We start from the raw sequence: 22,306 nt of genomic DNA on the forward strand, positions 1-22,306 counted from the left end.
AACGCATCACAGCAGCCAGTCCCGCAGCTTGAGCTTCGTGTGCCTGACGGGACAAAGTGCAGCTGGATTCTGTGGCAGATGCAGGGACGGGACATTTCCAGCTGCTGGTCACTTGAAAAGGCTAAATATGCATTTTAATTTTGCACGGTTGTTTTTCCGGTGACAGTGATGTGGGGTTACAGGGTGTTAACCCGTGGAGCTGACACAACGAGGAGCCTCACAGTATTTCATGTGTAATCCTGCGAGAGGAGCCTCCACACTGCTGAGACGTTTCTGTGTGGCAGAATAATAATAATAATAATAATAATAATAATAATAATAATAAACTGTCACCACCTTGAACTTTATGAAATTTTTCAGTGTTTAGATTGACTGTCAAATGGAACATTTTTGTGGTAATCTTACAATTCAACATTCATATTTTCATGCTGAAAAATATTCCCGTTGCACTGGACCGTGCAGCAGCTGTAACCTTGGTTGATGAACGTTTAGAAGCACTGGGAACGTTTTGGTTTTCACACACTCTCAAGAAAAATGAACACAGACAGCTGGGCTCAGGTCCGCTTCTGCTTTTCTTTATTGTTGAGTAAAAGTCCGATTCCCTCCCTGTAGAAACCAGCATCAGATGCGTTAAATTTCAGTCGTTTCAGAGGAGAGACTCGGTTCCCAACATATGCTTTTGTTGTGATAGAGCAGGGGTGTCAAACTCATGCCATGGAGGGCCAAGAGGCTGCAGGTTTTCATTCCAACCACAAACTCCACCAGGTGATTTCACTGATCACCCTACCTCGAAACAGAGAGGCGGGACTAATCAGTGAAATCACCTGGTGGAGTTGTTGGTTGGAATGAAAACCTGCAGCCTCTTGGCCCTCCATGGCACGAGTTTGACACCCCTGTGATAGAGGTATTGAGTTTGAAGAATTTATTCTCCTCATCCACTGATGAAACATGTTTTACTGCAATGTTGTTGTAATGCAAACATTTACAAAGTGATGAACATTTCTGAACACGTTGTCTGAATTGTGGGACCCCCATGTTACAGAGCATTTCAGAAAAAGTGTGATTTCTTTTTTTTTTCTTCAAAATATGTGCAGCAGCAGCTTCACCTGAGGGAAGAGATCAGGTGAAACTTTAAATGATCCTCGCAGGAACTTGGGTTGATTGCAGCAGCAAATATGAACAAAGCAGTGGAAAGTAAACTCCAGTGTAAACAACAATATAGTGGAGTGAGCTAAAGATGAGCTAGGACACATAAACATAAGCAACCAGTCATTTCCAAAGTGTTTAAACTTGAAATGCACGTAAACATGTTACTGTTTTATTATCATGTGCAAAATAAGAGTACTGACTTACACCATCAGAGGGGCTCATTCACTATTTATCAGGTGAAATAGGTGACACAGAGGAAACAGCTGGAACCATAAAAGTCAATGCATATTAAATATGTAGCACAGAGTAATCAGAGAGATGTGCCGATTTGAAGAAAGCAGAAATATGTATTTACAGCAATGAAGGCTACCTGACTACTGTCACGTGAACAGGTTATAATGCGTTATCGTGCAGCGTAATAACCTGAACACCGTGTCAGCGCGCTCCCATTAACGCCGGCAGACTGTTTGTCTCCTGAAGCAGCGACAGAGTGAGACCTCTTCGCTCTGTGTGTTCCTCCTCTCTCTGCTCCGCAGCTACAGGTTGCTCACCTGTACCGGAGCGCTGAGAGCGCGCGCGCACGAGCAGCCGCAGCAGGCGCGTGCTGCCGCTCCATCCCATTCATTCCTACACAGCGGAGCGGAGCGCACGCGGCGACATCCTCCACATTCCGCCAAACTCCGCCCTCCGTGCCAAAAAAAAAAAAAAAAAAAAAAAAAAGGAAAAGCCGTCAGTGTTGCTCAGGTCGTCGCTCCAGACGCACCGGAGGAGGAGGACAGCGCGGCGGCACGAGCGCCACGTCGACTAAGAAAAACAAAACAAACCCAAACAAAAGATTTAATTTGTCTCTCAGCTTTAACCCGCCGTCTGAAGCGGAGTTTCACCTCCTGAACCATGTTGGACCCTTCCTCCAGCGAGGACACCGGCGGAGAGTCCGACTCAGAAGTTGTCCAGGATCCCCCGAAAAAACCCGACGCCTCCCCCGGGAAGCGCGGACCCAACCGGGCGAAGGACCAGCAGCAGCAGCCGGCCGCACCTGGAGCTGCCCCCGGGAAAGGTAAAGGCACAGGTGAAGACGAGGAGAGGAAGGAGCGGGAGCGGCTCCAGAAGGAGGAAGAGGAGAGGAAAATCAAGCTGCAGATCTACGTGTTCGTGCTGCGCTGCATCGCCTACCCGTTCAACGCCAAGCAGCCGACCGACATGGCCCGACGGCAGCAGAAGGTGAGTGGCTGCCGCACGCCGCACCGATAAGCACCTGTTCCCCGTCTGGCAGGGAGAGCCCCGCTGGCCAGACTCCATTCAAAAATGTGGCACTCATCACGTCGTTGTACCTGTGTGCGCACTTACCTATCAGACTGAGCACAACCTAATAACTTTCATGAATCAAGAAGGGCTGCGGAAAGATTCGGCGCACAAATAATCCACTAAGCAGCACTTAACTCAATAAAATTTCAACTTTTATAATTGGTTCACCTCTTCCTCTCGGATTCTTTTTGCACCAAAATGCTGCGCAGAGGCAATGCCCAGAATGAAACAATTCAAAAAGTTGAAAACATATTATAATATAATAAGTGCTGCGTAGTGGATTGATATGCCGAATTTAAGAGCATCTGCAAGTGTTTGATTGAAGGTGTGAGTCATGTTGCACCATGCTGGCACTCCTGACGACGGGCAAGGAAACTCAAAAGTGACAGATTTTTTGAATGGGGGTTGGCATGACGAGGGAACGCAACCGAACCAGTTCTGTACTTTTTTTTTTTTTTTTTTTTAGTTTCGGTTCATAATTCAAGCCTTTCTTTCCCTCAAAGACACTATCCTCATATAGCTTAAGTGTGACATTACTTGCTATTGTTAACAGGACTGATTTATTTAAGACAAAAATGTGGGCAGACGCTCTTCCACAAATAAAGGCTGGTGACCTGACTTCAGGTGGGTGTGAGGTGGTGTGGGGTGTTCCTGTTGTGCAGTGCTGGGGTTAATGTGTCAGCTGCTGATGTGCAGCGTGCAGGGCTGTGCATAAACCTGGGCTAGTTAGTATGTTAAACATGCTTTTCTTTATGCCACACATTGGTGGTGTTGGGTCTGAGACCAAAGCTGTGCCACCTCTCCATTTTATCTGCGCTCAGACTGCTGTGATGACAGGACCTGTGAGGCCACGTTCAAAGGCGGCTCTGCTGACATAATGAAGAGATTCCCCCTGTGTTTCTCCAACCCGGACTCAAATGTGTTTCTGTCGGCTGGAAAGCAGCCTGAGCTCGTTTTTATTTATTCTGTGTGTGATACTTCTGTTTCCCAGCTCTCAGAAATAAGCAAGACAAGCTATTTGTGATCTGAGGAGCGCCCACGCTTCCTCGTCCTGCCGAGAGCTTGTTAATGAGCGTTTTGTGCTGTTTAATTTCAACGCGCAGTCGAGGTGTTTTCATGCCGTGTGCGACTGAGGCGCCCTCAGTCTGCTCACACAGATATGGAGCTGCAGAGATGTTGTTTCAGGAAGTTCAGGATCGTGGAGCTGCATGGTGTTAATGAGAGGCATGCAGGCACACTTCAGATTCAAAATGAAGTTCAGCTTCTCCAAGAGCCTGTTCATAAATAAATATCAGTATTTAAAAGCTGGGAACTTGGTATTGATTCGTTGTCTTGCATGAGAATCAGCATGAGACAGCTTGCCACGCTCCCTGCTGGGTGCAGAGATGCTCCGAGGCCCGCTGGGCTCGGCGGGTTGTGTTCGAACCCCCCGACTCATTGCCAGCAGACCTTCCCTCGATAAATGAAGGGTGAAGAAATCAATAAAACATTCTGGATAATGCTTAATTGCCAGAGGATGGAGTTTATTTCAGTGGAATACGTCATGTTGGACCCCTGCTGAGAGATTACTGTCTTGCTGTCCTGTTTGTGCTGCAGAGCTGAGCGCAACGCGTGTCTCCGAGCGCAGGTCGGACCTGGGGGCTGTGGTTTCATCAACACTGCAGCGTTTATGTTTTACATCGACATTCTGTCATCTATGGCGACGAATTAGTGCTGTACAGAGAAAAAAACATGGAGCCGGGAGAACAGGCGGGGAAAAATTATGAGGAAACACCTCAGAATTTCAGAGATTAAAGTTGTAACTTCATGAGAAAAACAAATTTACAAGGATAAAGTCAGAAATTCTTTGATTAAAGTTGCACATTTCTGAGGAAAGGAAATTCACAAATTTATGTGAAAAAACTCGGATATTCCCTGAGATTAAATTGGTAAATTTATGTGAAAAAAAAATCCACAAATTTATTAGAAAAAAACCCCTCAAAATTCAGAAATTGAAAAGAAACAAATTTACGAGAAAAAAATTGAAAACTAGCTGTCCTCCTCCTGTGGGATCCAGTCTGAAGGAGCAATCCTGCTGGTCTGAGTCCAGAACCCCAACCTCCTCCTCAGCATCTGGACTCTGAAGAGACGTTGCTGTGACTTGGGCCGATTCAGAAGAAAACAATCTGCTGATTCTGGGCTCAGATCAGCAGGATCTCCTTGTTGCTGAATCCCATGTCAGAGTAGAATCTGCTGAGGGGATCAGCTGATCCCACCTCGCAGAGTGAAGCCATGCAAACAGCTGGGAGGGTCGGAGGTCGTCTGTATGTTTCTATAGATCTATATCCATATCCATATGTATATCTATATCTATGTATGGTTTGTGGCCCAAACTGCATGGGATTAGCAGAAGGTGGGCGTGTCTGCAAAGGGGAGAGCCGTGGCTGCCCAGAGAACCCATTTTTTCCACAGCTACGTTACACACAGGCAGTGTGAAGTTCTCGTACCAAAGACGTTTATGAGGAAATGCTTTATGAGACTGAGGAGTGCAAGAAAACAAAACAAAGCTAAAAGAGCACGTGACCGAGCAGAAGGTGTTAAAGAGTCTGGGGTCTTGCAGCTGCTCTGCGTCGTCATCATCGATTCGTGGCGTTCGACTCGCCGTGTTCAGCTCACGTCATCGAGCCGAAGCCTCTCGGAGCTCAGCTGAGCAGCAGAGCCTCTGAGGACTCGTCACACTCGCTGACCTGGAGTCAGTCCCACGCTCTCCGGTCAGGCCTCAGTCAGCCTAAATGCGATCTGACTCATCCGCTTTCCTCATTATTCAACAAACTGAAAGCTGCAGCCTCGGTTCCCCCGGGACGCCGAGTCGCCTGCTGCTCTCCCGCCTCTGGAGCTCCTGGCTTCCCTCTGACGGAGCTTTTCCACGTGAACACGCATCAGGATGAAGCTGCACCGCCTCCTCAGGTCCCACCACCAGCGATCACCTCATGCATCTCTTCTCCAGATGTTATCCAGATACGATTCGTCCGCATTTCATTTTTTGTTTCACAGATAGAAATCCGATTCCATTTTCATGAAATGACATGCAGATGATTGTACGTGACTCGTGAGCCGACCCGTCAGATTTTAACCGTCTGCTCAGGACCGGGCGGACCGGGCAAAATCAAATATCACAGTATTTTTGACCGAATACCTCAGTGTTGTTGTACACAGGCTGTTTTCTTGTGCATGTGAGTGGAGGTTTCTCAGCAGGTGTAGTTGTTGTAGTGGAGAACAGATGAAGGGTGTGGCTCGTCTTTTTTTGTTTTTTGGTTTGTTTGTTTTCTTCAGTTTCTGAGGTTTCTATAAAAAAAAAATCATGGAATTTGAAAAAGTGTTTTTAGGTGAGAAAATTAAGTTTTCAGTAACGATTGTATTCTGGACAATTTGAGCTGGGACCTCAGATGGGCGAACAACTAAGATTTATTTTTTCTGGAAATCAGCCAATCAGAACGAAGAGACGTGGTGGTCGCTATGAGACGAATTTCATTTGTCTTGACTGATTGATTTGATTCTGCCCCCGAGTTGTAAAGTGGCTTTATTCTTTTTATGGCAGGAATACAGTCATGACTCAGCATGACTCAAAAGAGCATCACATAAGGAGAAAGTCATGTGTTGGTTTGGTGTCAAAAACTTTTTGCAGATTTCTGTAAGAATTGTAGTTTTGGATGTTGAGCGTCCTCGCTCTCTAGTTTGCGTCTGTAAAGTTTGATGAGGCTGTGATTTTCCTAGAGGTCACTAGAGGTCATTTTCTCCAGCGACGTCCAGCTTGACAAAAGTCTCTGCCTGCAGTGAAATGGCTGCTATGGGGGCCAACATCATCACACAGGAATCAAATGTGGCTCATTGAATCCACAAGAGTCTCAGCTTTCCAGTCAAAGCCAACTGATGCAGCTCCAAGACTGTTTAGGCCCCAGTCTGCACACACACACCATTTTACAACAAATACTTTGGCTCATCCAGTTTGATGTGTGATTCATGTGCTCATCTTCTCTGAGCTCTCTGTTTCCTCTGAGAGACGATGAGTTGGTGTTCTGACTGTTCGCACCACTGGAACACTAAAGGCTCTTGTTAACGGGTTAAAAAAATTACTAATAATCGTTTTCGGCCCTGAAAAATCATTCAGAGTCGATCCCTCATGCGGGCCGCTCTACACACACACACACACATGCAGGTCCCTGGTGGTGTGTGTCGGCACCAGCGGCCGGTCAGTCGGCCACAGAGATCTGAGCCTCTCTTGTTGAATCTTTGAATAGCACCTCTTTACACACACACACACACACACACACACACACACACTGAGGCAACAGGTGACATCAGACGTTATTGACTGGCCGCCTCGCTCTGTGTCGCTCCCACGCTGAGGCTGAATCAGAGTGTGTGTCTGCCTGCTCCTCTCATTGAAAAGCGGAGAGCGGCGGTGAGTAGAAACATTCCTCACGCGGTGATGATGATGATGATGATGATGATGATGATATCCAGCAGGCTGACTGTCACAGGTGTCAGTCAGGTGTGGTGGAGTCAGGCTCACACACGCGATACACACTCATTCACACTCATTTGTCTGTGAGAAGGAACTGGACGTCTGATTGGTCTGTCATTTGCCCGTCGGTGACTGTGAGTGTCAGTGAGTGAAGCTCTTGGTTCCTCCATGATTTTCGACAATATGTTATTGAAGATTGTTTTTCCCAGCTGCTTTAATTAAAAGCCCAGCAGCCTGGAGCTTTGAGCCGGCCCAAAGATTAAAGCCAGACCCCAAAAAAATCTGCCTGAGCCCGACTTTCTGAGCGTCTACATCTAATTCTCATCAACATTTTCATGAGCTAAAAGGTTGATGGTCACAGCCTGTACATGATTAATAAAATATTAAATATGTTGTAAAAAATCTCATTCTTTCCGAGCTTGAACCGCGGTAGCAGTTTAGCAGTTTTGGGTCGAACTTGGTGGGTCGGGTCGAGTTTTTTCAGGTCACATGTCAACATGTTACTGAGGACTGAGGTCAGCCGGCGGGATCGGCCTCAGGACTCTGAAACTACAGTCAAGTCACTTAGTTTGTGCCAAACAGCCTTTGGTTACCTGCTACAAATGAATCTGTACTTCAATGCATTTCTTTATTTCATGTGAAGTTTAAACAAATGGCTGATGATGATTAGATTCTGTTAAAGTGACTCATTCTGCACAACGTCAACACAAACTGAACATCAGCAGCTTTGATAAAACATAGAGTTTATGGCAGAGCTGCATCAGACTGGGCAGCTGGAGCTGAGTGTGTGTGTCTATCTACCTGTCTATCTGTGTGTGTGTGTGTGTGTGTGTGTGTGTGTTTTATGTATGTATTCCTATTAGTATTCATCCATTACTTTTACCTGCAGCAAGGTATTTTTCAGTCTACAGAGTGAATTTGCTGCGAAGACGAATGAAGTTTGTGATGTTGCTCTCAGAAGTGTGTGTGTGTGTGTGTGTGTGCGTCCAGCGATGAGAGTGTGTGTCGGCAGCCTCACAGATATGGATCTGTGTGTGTGTGTGTGTGTGTGTGTGTGTGTGCAGAGCTCGTGTGAATGTGGGGAAGCTTTGCAGAGAAACCAGATCCGCAACATCTTCTCCTTCCTTGTTTACATAGTTTACATCAGACTGGATCAGCTGTGCAGAGCTGTTCACACACACACACACACACACACACACACACACACACACACACACACACACACAGCTGACAGAGATCAGGCAGGTGACTGAAGGTGTATCTTAGTAAGATGTGGCCTCCAGCTGTTGGATCTGTGCTGTGTAAACCGGCAGCCTGAAGAAAAGAGTGAGTGTGACGGGGAAAAACTCCATGAAGATGAGAGGAACTCCTCACAGAGCCGGTCTGACCCCAGGAGGTTTATCTCCCAGCATGCCCTGCGACGCTCCCTCGTTCTTTATTCTGATGCATTATTTAGATTTAAAGAGAACAGCAACTTGTCAGCCGCTGCCTTGGAAACCTCCAATCAGAGGAGAGCAGAGCCGCAAATTTCTGCTCAACATCTCAGCTTCTTTTTTTTTACGTTGTGAGGTGAACATGAAAATGGGTGCTGTGTGTGTGTGTCAGTTCTTCATGTTTGTTGGATTTAGTTTGTGCGTCCTCACTGAGACGGTGATTTTTGTCCTCCAGCCTGTTTGGATTTAGCCACAGTCCCCACTAAGAGTTCAACTCTACAAAGGAAATAAATAAAGTAAAATAAATATTCCTGGATGTGATAATGACCTTTGTGAAGGGGGAGAGTGTCTTCACCCTTTCATTTTGGTCACACCCCAGTATAATAAACTAACCTTAGTGGAAAAAAAGATGTTTTGCAAAATAATGAAGGCGGCAGTGTGTTGATGTGATGGATTTACTCAGTGAGACATTTTTCACGTCTGCAGAAAAAGTTTTTGAGGCCAAACCAAAATGAATGGAAAAAAGCACCAACACACCACCAGGACTCGTGTGGATGATAGAAGTAAACTAGACCGGCTTTGTCCTCGATTTAACAGAATAACCTTTAAACAGTGATTTTCTGCATGATCTGTGTTTTAGCTCCAGAATGGTACTGCTCATCTTTTTTCTCCCAGAGCGAGCAGTGGGGTTTCAGAGCTGCCACATCACTCCTCCTCCCTTTCCTCCATTCATTCCACTACGATATGAACATGAACTTTCAGAGCCTTCACACTTTCTTCACTCCAGTTTTCCATCAGCCCAATAAAGTCCTCCACAGGAGTTTTCCTAAAAGCAGCAGCACTGTTGGCTTTTCAGGACTTTTTCACACTGAAACGCTCCCTCCTCCTCCTCCTCCTCCTCCTCCTCCTCCGGGGAAAATAGTCCCTAAGCGGGGAAACGTTTTGCTTTCCACAGCCAATCATCAGCTGTGTGGTTTCTGAATGTTGAGAAGCAGAACATTATGAGGCGGCTGCTTCAACCACAAACTCACATTTTGCCTGTGTGCTGTGAAATCTTTGGCTCCTGCACTTTAGCTTCCTGATAAATGGTTTGTTGACGTGGAAAATGTGGTGAGATTACAGTAAACAGGCCAAACAGTCAAAATTACAGGAATGGCCCTGATGTATTTCATCATTATGATGTTATTTCTTGAGGATTTTTTCCCAAATAGACGGGCTTGAGGAAGTCACTACCGATTTCGTTCCGACATGATGAAAATGACGAATAAATGAATGTAATAAACATAATCATTAGACCTGAGTTGACTCACGCCATCCAGGGATTTTGTAGTTGGATTACAGACTTTTCAAAGCCAGATTATTGTCATGTGGACGTGCAGTGTTGTGCAGGCTATCTGAGATTCAGTCAGGGCTCTAACAGATAATTATATCCACAAGAACAGATGTGTTTGCTCCAAAGATGACTCACAGTGTTAATAATAACTCATTTGTTTTGCTTTCATAACAGCAGTTATTTTTTCCCAGTGATTTTTTTTCTTCCCTAAATGATTAATGTCTATGTTGTAATGAAAGTGTCCTCTCTGTCCACTTGGTAGACTCAGAGTAGAGACGGCAGTGCAGCGTGAGCCGCCTCATCTCGTCCTGATTTACACGACAGGCCACCACAGTTATTTACATTTGGTGCTGCAGGATCGGCGTTACGACATCGTAATTAAACGAGTCCTCATTTTTCCTTCGGTCGTTGGCAGCAGCTGTTGTTTGCAGAGGCGCAACAATCCACAAATTTATATTGAACTGTTGGGTTCGAGGCGTAGCAGAGATAGAAGATCCTGCAGTAACCAGCGGGTCTAGAGTTTGGAGCTGCTTTGGTTTCCCTGTAAATTATGAGGTGATGGAAAATGAGCAGTGTATTAAAAAAAAAAACAAAAAAAAAACAACAGTACGTCTCATCTGCTACACAAGAGCAGCGGGAAAACCTAAAAAATGACAACTCATTTACGCCGACGACACCCCGCTGTCAGCAGGTGGAGCTGGACGAAAGCAAGAACTCAAATTTCTTATATTTCGTTGTGTTTTTGTTTTATCTGCCACAAAGCAGAAGAAGAAGACACCCCAGGAGATGGCCAGCTGGAGCTCCATCATTCTTCATACTAACAAAAGATCATTTTCCCTGAACCGTCACACCCCTCGCTGTTTGGTACTGTGGGTGTATTCTGACTCGCATGTGACGTATTTTATTATTTTTATTTGTTTATTTTATTTCGGTCCATTTATAAAAAAAAAAAAAAAAGAAGAAGAAAATACATAGTTTACAGTCCAGTCCACTAATAGTGGTACCGAAAAGGTATAGGCTGAAGCCAAAGCTTATTTTGCCTCCCCTTTTTACAAGGAAACTATGATATTTATTAACAAAAACAATGTCACAGTTTTAAACCATTATATACGTAAACTGAAAACAAGTTGAGGGAAAAAGTTTGTGCATAATAGTAATAATCTTAAATTAATCAACAATGGATTAATAAAACTTAAAACAAAAAAGAAGTCACGTTTTGCAGAATGCAACATTCACATGCCACACCCTACTACATGGCCTATCAACCAGAGCATGGCTCCGCTGTTGATGATGGACAGACTGTCCGACACAGTGGCTTCAGTGCCGTCCTCCATGCAAAATGTTTTTTCCTAGGATGGCGTTGGAATGTTTCACGTTTTGGGAGGTCATTTTGGCTTATTTGTTAGAGGAACACTCCAACGTTTTGGGCAAAATCCCCATTTTCCAGTTTCCCCAGACTGAGACCAGATGCTGGACACCATCTTCACCTCTGTGCATCCAGTGGTTCAGTTCCTGTGGGTAGCATTTCCTGTTAGCTTAGCATAAAGACTTGAAGTCTATGGGAGTTGTTAGCCGGCACCTTCAAAGTGGAAAAAATAAACCTTACAGCAACTCCAAAGCTGTTTTATTTACACCGTGGATCTTGTGGATTTGAAATACACTTTGTTTGCATGTTGGTCTGGTGACATCACTGGCTGTTCGTTAGCCTATATGAATAAAAAAATAATAATAATAAATAAAAAAAACAACAGCTTCCAAATGGCGTTCCTGCTGTTTCCCTTTGCGATCCTGCAGCCAGGCTCTGCAGGACGGACTCATGGACTCTCAGTTCCTCCTTGGAACGTTTGGACATGGAGTTATTATCAAAGCTTTTTTTTACCGCCAGCTTCCAGACTTCTGCCGTCTTCTCTCTCCAAACTTGGAGGACAAGCTGTTTTTCTGTGAGGTATCGCATCAGGCATCTGTGCAAACTCTCTTTTATAGATATCTTTTTTTTTTGTTACAGAGCTTACAGTTGAAGAGCTGAAAAATTAATGGTGTTCTTTCTCTCTCCCACTGACCTCCTCGGACTTACCCTGCAAAAAAAAAAACAACAAAAAAAAAAACCAAGTCATTCAGTCTCAGAGTTCAAATCATGTTTTTCTTCCGACAGGGTCCAAAGAATCTGCCGGTGGAATGAGATAATCTCTCTTGTCTCCGACGCTAATCAACTTGTTTCCAGAATTTTCTTGAATGCAGCGTCTTTTTCTCGATGCTAGTGGGCTGATCTGCCTCATTCTGCCGTGTTTCAACACACTGATGCTTGTTCCCAGGAAAAAATGGGATTATCTCAACCCACCGGCAGTTTTTTTTTTTTTTTTTTTACCTTGAAAAACAAGATTTTAGCACTGAAGAGAAGATAAAAGGGTCTTAAGATGGAGATTTTTATTCAGCGTAGCCTTTCTCAATGCCATCTGTGATTCTGCTCCATTGGCACTGCAGCATTGAGGAGCATTGTGATGAAAAATTTAGGGACATGCTGTTAGGCTTAAGCCAGTATTAGAACTGAATAATTTACAGTGTTTGGACATTTTTTTTTTTAGCTTATTTTCATGATGTTCTCGGGAAACTCCTGCCTGTGGCGTCTTCTCGCGCCTCACCAGTGTTGGCAGAGGCTGCAGACACGCCGCTGTCCTCAGCTTCAAGTCTTCCCCCACTGCTTCTCTTTTTTATTTATTAATTTTTTTTCCCATCTCCCTGACGCCAACTCCGCCTGGCAGCTGGGGAGGGAATCCATCTCTGCAGAAACACCTCATGATGGAGACCCACGCAGCGCGAGCATGTACTCATCTAATCCCCTGGCAACTGTTTATTACACAGAATGAGAAAAACCCTGTTTCCCTCTTATGTCGACAGGAAGCCAGCTCTGTGCCAAGGAGGATTGTGAGGCTCTTTTTCAGCTGGCGGTGGGTGTGATTTTTTTTTTCTCTTTTTTTTTTCTTTTCTTTTTTTTTTTGGCCTCATAGTTGCTGGAGGCGACTTCCGTCCTCTTTTGTCATCTCGCCTCCCCCTGTCAATTTCCCTCTCCCTGAGATGCAGCTCTTCCCAGAGGGTTATGTAACTCAGCCCTCCTCCTCCTCCTCCTCTCCATGAATTGGAGGATGTCTCAGCAGGGTTTTCACCACGACGAGCATTAGACAGCGGATCAGCCGGACCCCGAGGCCAGAGGAGGTCCGTGGTGAGCTGAGCGCTGTGGAGTCAGCAGTGCTGCAGTGCAGTGTGGAGTGTGGCCGCCTCAGCGCTCCACCTTTCCCCCCCCGGCCTGGTGTTTTAGTGCAGTTTGTGACGGTGCGTCTCGCTGCGGGGGTTCAGGCCAGCCGCCCCGCCCGCTGAAACAGGGCTGTTTCTAGAGCTGCTGGAGATCAGAGGCTCAGCCCTGCAGCGGGGACCGGGGGCCGTCCTCCACTGGGAGATCAAATTCAGATTTTCAGGCTCTGAACTAAATAAAAGTAAAGATCCTGAGAGCAGCAGCAAGAGGGAATCAACTCCAAAGTTTGTGGGTGAAGAGATGAAACGCAACTTGAAATCTGAACTGGTTTTATTGAACCGTTTCACCCCTAGAAGGCGCTGTTTGGAGATATTCTTTTGGGTGGATCATTTCAAGACCTCTGACTGCGCTGTGAGCTTTCTGTGTTCAAAAAGGATCTCATGATGCTTCTAAAGGTCAAAAGTTGATGTTCTGCCTTGAAGGAAAAGCAGTTGAGCCCCGATTGGCTGGAGACCCACCAGAGCGACCTGCAAGCTCATGTTAGATCATCTCATCACAAAGACGGACGTGTGAAACTGTATGCAGTGTTAATGAAGGGAGCAGGGAACGCAGTTAAGAAAATATGTATTCTGTATTTTTTTAGTTAAGTTCCTGCTTGATGCCTCTTGGTGCTCTGAAGCATCACAGGTTTGATTCCAGCTCGTCTCTGTGTCGACATGAGTCTCGATTCCTTCCTTTGACAGGATGAAACAGGCTGTCCTGTAAAGGAGGAGTGTGTGTGTGTGTATGTGTGTGTTTGTGTGTTTTGTGTCTCTCTGGCATTAAGTTTGAGTCCCGGTTGTGCGATGCAGGAAATTAAGTGAAACTAAAGCAGATCCCAGAGAGCTGCAACCAGGAAACAGAGAGAGAGAGAGAGAGAGAGAGAGAGAGAGAGAGAGAGAGAGAGAAAAGCAGGGAAGAGAAATATTAAAGAGCAAGTTTATTTCTTAAAAAGCCAGAAAGTCGTCACTTCCTTCCTGCTAAAGGAGCAGAGATCCAGACTCTGACTTCTGTAGGAAATGTGTTGGAGAGTGTGTATCCCACATGACATTTATCATTCTGAAAAATAATCTTATTTTTCTCCTCACTCGTTAACCTGCATATCAGCTGCGTGTGAGATTTAAATGAAAACAGATGGGCTCACTGAGGGTCATTAGTTAGGACTCATTCTGCCGCTGCACAACCAGGAAGAAGCTCATGAACTCTGCTGCGGCACGGTGAGGCGGCGGCACGGTGAGGCGGCCGCCCGTTTGGCTCTAAAGAGGAAAACTGCCCATGAAACTCTTCACTGCAGGTGTGATGTTTTCTTCATTTCTGTCTCAGTCCGTCCACTGTTCTGGGGCCTGTTTTTTTTTTTTTTTTGGGCCAATCATCGACGAGGTGACGTCACGTCCAGATGTTTGGTTTGATATCAGGAAATGTTTCAGCGATCTAAAGCATCAGAGGTTAATATCAGGTTTTGGTCCATCAGGTTTTTTAATAAAGGTAAAATGCGAACATGATAATTCCTCTTAAAATCGTGGATCAGATCACAATTGCAAAAACTGTAAAAGGAATCGCAATATGATTTTTTTTTTTTTTTTTTTTACCACATCGCTCAGCTCTCGGGTCGACTTCCACAGTCGACTCAGAAGGTGGAATCAAAGAGACGTCTTTTTGAGATTTTACCGGGCATTGCCACATGACAGTAAAACAAGATGCGTTCACTTAAAAATGTACAGGGAATGAGCTGCAGTAGAGAATGGAAAAATCTGACGTTTTCACATCGTTTTAGAACAGGAAGACGCAGATTATTGGATTAATTACCTGGAGTTACAGAGTGACCATCACCTTGTGTTTGGCCGCTCCGTCCATAACCACCATGAAAACACTCCACATGCAAGCGTGGGAAATGAAGTCACGCCTGCAGCAGCAAACGAACCCCGTTTCCCCTCAACCATCAGTGACCTCTGACCTCAGAGACCCTCTGAGTCTGAGTCTGGCAGATCATCGTCTTGGAGATTTGCCTCCCATCCTGGTCGTCTTACTGTCTCAGAGTAAAAGCCACAGCTGAGTACAACAGGTTCATGTTGGTTGTCTGGAGGTTGTTGAGGGGCATTCTGGGAAATGTAGGACGAAGAGGCAGGTGGAGGGAAAGTGGGTTCACGGAAAATATGAATCAGATGTGATCAGTTTGTCTGGTGATGCTGATGATGCAGAGGCAGATTGACTCTGAGTGTAAAGGAGCAGGACGACACACACGGCAGACATTTCCTGATGACTTCATATCATCACCCTCATAAACAAACCTGTAATCTCACCAGCAGAATATTTACTCCGATATTAAAACTGAATCATTAAAGCTGCATTAAGCAATATTACATGCATTTTTTTTTATTCAGTTATTTGACCCCCGGCAGTGAGTCATCACTGTGTTTCTTCTCCTTTCCAACGCTCAGTTTACAGCCCGTTGTTATTTCCTGCTCTGAACTTTCTAATCAGCTCCTCCTCTTCCTCCTCTTCCTCCTCCTCTTCCTCCTCAGCTTCGTTCAGAGCGTCTCTGAAACGTCTCGTCCTGCAGAGAAACATCCACGTTTCAGAAAGTTCATTCAAAGCAGCTCCACCTTGTAGCTGAAAGTCTGCAGCTTCACCGCATTTTCAAATTCAAAATAATCCAAGATAATCCAACAAATGTCAGTGCAGGTTCTGTCTGCCTCTCCATATTCTCACCGCCTCAGTCAGTGACTGTGTTTTCAGTGCTTTTATTCTTAATGTTTGTTTATGTTTATGCAAATGTGCACTGCCCCTGTCAAATGAAGTCATAAACTAAACATAAGAGCCGTGTGAGAGTGAGATGATCCCTCATTTCCATTTATTCACCTTAACATTCAGTGTGAAACATTGTCTGATTTGGTGATAATAATGACTTTACTCGTGTTCATCCGGCTGCTCTTTATGTTAGTAAATCAGAGAGCTGCGTCCAGGCCGCGCAGCAGGTTGTCTTTTCTTCTGCGTCGCTGCACATTAATGAGCGCTGCGGGTCACGCCGGGTAAATCTGTGCTTCCTCGAGCGTTCAGACGTGCGTCCTCGTCGTCTGCCGCTCCCCGGAGGCCGCCGATGCCCCGAGCAGCCGTAAATAAACGTGTATTGACAGGTTGAGTGGCTCGCATCATGTCGCTGTCTGGCAGCTGGATCAGCCTGCAGTTTGGCTCAGTGCTTCTGCCGGCTAATGAAGCCTCTGGAGGCGCCGCGCCGCCGCTCGCCTCGCCTCGCCGCCGCTCGCCTCACCGCCGCTCGCCTCACCGCCGCTCGCCTCACCGCCTGTTTGTACACACATCGGACCGATTTGTCGTCCTCGTGCTGAGACTTGTGGGACGTCCCGTCTGTGGAGCTGCTTCAGGTGCTTCTTTTGAAAGGCAGAGGACCGCGGTGGGCCGAGCTCCAACAGGTCGCTCAAGTCCAGCTGCTTTTTCTGATCTGTGTCGCTTCTGTTTGGCTCGTCCAGAGGCGACGCCCCCCGCTGGGCAGACCGGGCACTGCGACCAGGGCCTCTCAGTACAATAATCAGACTTTTTTTTTTTTTTTGAAAGCTCAGTTAACCCTTTGAAATTTGATAAATTATCTGTTGATTTCTTTGAATAATAAGGGAGAAAGGTGAGGAGCAAATTGGCAAGAAATGACCTGAAAATTTGCAAGAAATCAGTAAAATGTTACAGGATGAAAAACCTCACAAGACCTGAAAATTAAAAAAAAAAAAAAAAAAAAAAAAAAAAAAACAAGAAAATGACATGAAACACTAGATTTTTAATTATTAGGATTATAATATATTTATATATTTAAAATTAGATTCGAAAAAAGTTTAAAATTTCTCGGTAAAATTGTTTAAAAAAAAAAAAATTATATATATATTTTTTGTTACAAAAAAGCCAAAAATTCCCCAGGAAATGAAAATTAAAAAGAACTAAAGTGATTTTTGCTCAGAGGGTGAAATAAAGCGTTTCAGGTTGTTCGTTTATTGGTCTTGCATTGATCTGGTCACATTAAAACAGAGGGGCCTCTAAATGATGTTTTGCCCAGGGCCCCCGGGTGTCTTGGTGCGGCCCTGTGCCTGTCTGTCTGTTTTCCTTCCAGATGCTTATTAGCTTTTGTTTTGCAGCTCACCTGCACCTGAAGCTGGTAATCTGAGTTGTTTTTCTCTGTGATTTGGTGACAGGTTGTAGGAAACCTCCTCTGTCACAGTCTGTGGAAAGCCAGCGCCGCTTAACTTTTTTTTTATTCTGAGGCTGAAAATAATAAAATCCCACGCTGGATCTTGTCTCTTAGTTTCTGTTTGAGTCATTCCACCCAAAGTTAAGTGATTTTGGCAGCGAGTGTCGTGACATCCAGCGGTTATCTAACAAACACGACCGAATCCTGTTTTACAGCTGAACTTGGTGGAGGATTTCTTTGGGTGGAATTCAGTCTTTTGCCAAATGAACATGAGTGTCTAGAACAAATCCTCTTTGGGGACTGAATGTGGCTTGGCAGCAGTCTTGCAGTCTCCTGTGGAGCTGTCACCACGGCTTCCGTCACCGGGATCTTCACCGAGGAGATGTGCCGTTTCACTGTTTCGGCCGCCGGGCTCCGAGTCGTATCTTCCCTGCAGATCGGGATCGGCAGCCAAACGGGAAGTCATCATCTGGAATAATCTGAGGCTGCTCCGCCGCACACGGCCAGGAAACTCCCAGACGCCGCACCTTCCTCATCAGGTGACGGATCATCCAGACACCGAGCGGCGGCCAGGAGACGGGTTTTTTCCAGAGTTTAGCGCCTTGCTCAAGGGCACTTCACTGGTAATTGTCAAGACATGGGAGAAGATTTCCCATGGGGCTCTGCGGCAGGTCGTCATGTTGATATCTGGAGGCCGTACAGTGTGACAGTGTCGTCACGCATGCTGGCAGGAGTGAATTCACAAGAGAGCAGCCCCAGCTCCCATGTGGAAAAACCTTATTGTTATTGTCATTATTATTTTTATTTTTTATAGTTTTAGTTTTTTATATTATTTATGTTTTATATTTATGAGGGTTGGAGTGTGATCTAAGTGTCCAGCGGCTGATGTGGCTCATCGTCAGTCTTGTAATTTGTGTCTTCTTGCTTGAGGTTTGTAATATTGAACATTTCACCCCTTTCAGCCTTTTCTAGTGTGTTTGTGCTGCAGTTCGCTAAGGTAGACTGAGAAAGCTGGACTTAACCTTCAACTTGAAGCTTCAAGTGGCTTTACAAACGGTGCTCTTGGATTCATAATCTGTGTCCACGGATTTGGAAATGGTGCTGTCGGATTATGAATCCCAGAGCGCCGTTTGTAAATCTAAATGCTGCTGTGTTGGAGTCCAGCTCATTTTCTTTCTTTCTTTATGTTTTGTTTGTTTGTTTGTTTTTTCTGCCTCTGATTGGCTCGTACTGGTTTCCTCCGCTGGTTTAGGTTGGGTAAGGGTACGGTTGGGGTTTCCTGTTCCTCTGCATGAGGAACCAGCAGGATGAAGAACCTCATCAGAGATCTTCAGGTTTGGGCCAATCAGAGCCATGCAGGTTTTTTCAAGCTTTGAAAAGTGCTTGGATTTTGAATAAAGTGCTTGAAACTGTAATTGCGTTACCCTCACAGTACATCACCGGGTCGCTGACGCCTTTTGACACTTTTGAAACTTTGTTGTGTTTTCCTTGATTTGTCTGCCTGCTGCAGGACGCTCTCAGTAAACATTACTTTGTTTTTTAATAGCACAATAACTTCTAATTGAATGTGCCACAGCTGTAAGGTGCAGGGAAAGCTGAGGAAGGCATCTTGAAATGCTTGACAAGTGCTTGGATTTGATTTAAGAGAAGGTGTAGGAACCCTGACAAGGGTAACCCTGAACGTCCCGTTACCTGGGACTTTCCATAACCTGCTCTTGTTTCCTGTTCCTCTGCACGACGAAGCAGCTGCATGAGTAGTCCAGTCATTTTATGAAAAAACTTAGGACAAATTTCAAGAGAAGCAAACTCAACTGATTTTGTATCCTCAGTTTGTCCTGAATGAGGGGGAAAAAGTCCCAAGAAATCCCATTGGTGGAAAGTTTTGAAAATCACCTATTTATGACCACATATTATCAAAAAACACTGTTTTTAACACACAGGGGAAAGGGGTTCAAAATTTTACTTTCAGATATCACTATAAAAATTCACAAGATGATTACACACACAAAGACAAGAAAAAAAGTCAATTACAAGTTCTTTGAATTATTCTGTTTACACATGCATATCACACATTATCTGATTTGATATGCGCTAATAAAGAATATAAGGAATAAATGCCAGAAGAGACATTTAAACAGTGAATTAAATGGTTACTATATATACAGTAACCTTGAATTAAAAGGTTACTATATATACAGTAACCTTTTAATTCACTGTTTAAATATCTGTTCTGGCATTTATTTCTTATATTCCTTATTAGTGCATATCACATCAGATAATGTGTGATATGCATGTGTAAACAGAATAATTCAAAGAACTTGTAATTGACTTTTTTCTTGTCTTTGTGTGTGTAATCAAGTAAAATGTTGACCCCCTTTCCCCTGTGTGTTAAAAACAGTGTTTTTTGGTAATATGTGGTCATAAATTGGTGATTTTCAAAACTTTCCACCAATGGGATTTCTTGGGACTTTTTTCCCCTCACTCAGGACAAACTGAGGATACAAAATCAGTTGAGTTTGCTTCTCTTGCAATTTGTCCTAGGTTGACCCCAATTTTGACCTAAAATTACTGAACTAGAGGTGCCTCGTCTAAAATCTCAAGGCTCATTTCTGCTCAGTGTTAAGCACAGATACAGATACAGACAGAGCCTTCTGTCATTCTGTAAGTATTTCTGCACGTTTTGGTGAAGCTGACAGATCCAGACCAAACAGAGCAGCACCACCAGAAATCAGAGGGCCGAGAGACGATCTGTGAACGAGACACGGAGGAGCTCCTCTCTCTCAGCGGTGATGTCAGAAGAAAATTCTCTGTCAGGCGACAGATTTTTGGTGAAGAAATCGGAGTGCCGGCTCTCCTGCAGAGCCTCATTAAACTGTCCTGAGCAGAAGCTCAGTCACATGATGGAGTGGCGACGTCTGATTGGCCGGGCTGCGGTGTGATTTTTAACAGGAAACTTCATTATGTTGAGAATAAAAGCGGAGCCTCCCTGAAGGGCCGCAGCTGCAGCAGAGCCGCCTCTATTCTTAGTTTGAATCGATTTTTCACTGCGTAATTCCTTAATGTTCAGTTAGCAGCCATCGCTCACTTTCCCCTGCGAGTCGAATGGGACCGGAGACCAAATGATTAGTAGGTCTAATGTTCACAGAAAGGGAATTAGCAAAGCACTTAATTATCTCAATATTAAGATATGTGCCTTAAGAAGCCATTTAGCGTGCGTGTGCCCACGCGGCCGCACGCGTCCTCCTGTCGTCTCATTGTCTCCTCACGCGCTGCTGGTTGAGCAGACATAATGCATGGCGTCTCCGCGGATCTCTGTCTGTGAAATTGAAAATGACGCCTTTGTATAAGCAATCAGTTTGCCTTTCAGAGCCGGAGCCATCAGACTGGAGTCAATTGTGATTGGATTTTCTCTGCGGGGCAGCAGGAGGTGGATTGACAGGGGAGCCTGATCCCTTACTCACCTTTTAATTACCTCTGCAGCTGTCATTCACGGATGTACATGTGTGTGTGTGTGTGTGTGTGTTGCAGTATTTAGACACGCTGAGCTCAGCCTTCACACACACACACACACACACACACACACCGTACATTTTGCAGGGGAAAAGGTTGCAGGTTATGGTGAGTGTAATTAATTGTCTCTGGCTTGTTTCCTGTCCTGAGGGAACTTTGTTCAGGAGTCATGACCCGATCAGGAGGAGAGCGGACGGAAATGTTAATTCAGCCGTCAGCGTGCACGTTAATTGGTGGCAGAAATAAACTGTGTGTCCAACATGCATCAGATGCCCCTTCGCTTTAATGATGATGACGGGTTTTATATGAAAGTAGACGACCTCAGGAATCAACACGGGGCGAAACATTGCTGCAAAGTTTGGCTGAATTTTGGCAAAGGAAAAACTGGCCTGGTCATTTCCAGCAGGGTCCCTTGACCTCTGACCTCCAGATCTCTGAGCAGCCCCCCCCCCCCCACGCAGACACGCCCACCTTCTGCTAATCCCATCCCATCCCATGACCTCTAGTGGCCTCTAGGAGAATCACAGCCTCATCAAACTAAGAAAAATAGAATTGTTGAAGAAATCTGCAAATATCAAAAGTTTTTGAGTCCAAATCAAAGCATGAATATTTCTGTGGGATTCTGGAGGATTTCTGACCATTTTCATCGATCCTCAAGTATCAAAAATGGCTAAATTTGGCACAAAATCTATCGATACAAATGGTATCAACCCGAAAATTGCTGCAACAACTTCCGACACCTAATTGAACATCAGAATGGCCTCGTATACTTCCATCATTATGTTTTAAAAAATGAAATAGGCGCCTAACTAAAACACAATGTTTTTAACAGATTTATGTCCAGAATAACTTGGCAAAGAGCTGAGCTGCACCTCAAATTAATCTCCAGCTCTCAGAAGATGTTTACCACTTCTCTTTGCCTTCTACTGGCGACCCTCTCCTTCCCCCTGACTTTCTGTAATCTGGCTCTGGCCAGACCTTGAGATGTTCTGCATCTCCTCATACGTCTCCAACCTGTAATTATCAGAAAAAAAAAGTGTGTGGTAAGAAATTGCAGTGACTGTCAAAATGTGGGTGAGCACCAGACGCTCTGGCAGGTGCAGCGATTAGGTGAGTTTCCCGTCCTGATGTAAACATGCTCAGTGAGTCTGAGAGGATCTGAGTGCGAGGTTTTGGGGCGACCTGCCGTTCGGGGAGATAATTAAGGCGTCTGACGGGACGGGAGCGCAGCCCTGCACCTGAGCGGGTTCAGGACGCCCGGGTGGGAACACCGACGCTGCTCTGACAGCCTCGTTACCAGACTTCACACTTTCTCCCAGCTCCGAATCTTCTGTCAAAAAAAAAAAAAAAAAAAGACAGTTGACCATTTTTCTGACAGCAGAGCGGAGAGGAGGAGGCGGAGAGAGCCAAGTGAGAAATGAGGAGAAGACTGAGGCCGACTGCTGCTCCTTCAGGGAATCTGTCTCCCAGGTTTGTCATGGCTAATTCTTCCCTGCAGCACCTCTGCTCTCAGCTGATAAAGATGCCCACACACACACACACACACACACACACACACTCCCTCTCTCTTCAGGCGCCCACTTATTTAACTCGAAGC

General features: G+C 45.1%; 1 protein-coding gene across 1 annotated transcript in view; it reads left to right on the forward strand.

The window, feature by feature from the left end:
- The first annotated feature begins 1,733 nt into the window (after positions 1 to 1,733).
- Positions 1,734 to 22,306, forward strand: part of cadps2 (Ca++-dependent secretion activator 2) — a 243,713-nt gene continuing 223,140 nt past the window's right edge. The window contains 1 exon segment of the mRNA XM_030054425.1: positions 1,734 to 2,370. Within this exon segment, the coding sequence (XP_029910285.1) occupies positions 2,044 to 2,370 (327 nt within the window). The 5' untranslated portion in view covers positions 1,734 to 2,043.

The sequence above is a fragment of the Myripristis murdjan genome, chromosome 6, assembly GCF_902150065.1.
Source record: "Myripristis murdjan chromosome 6, fMyrMur1.1, whole genome shotgun sequence".
Taxonomy (NCBI): domain Eukaryota; kingdom Metazoa; phylum Chordata; class Actinopteri; order Holocentriformes; family Holocentridae; genus Myripristis; species Myripristis murdjan.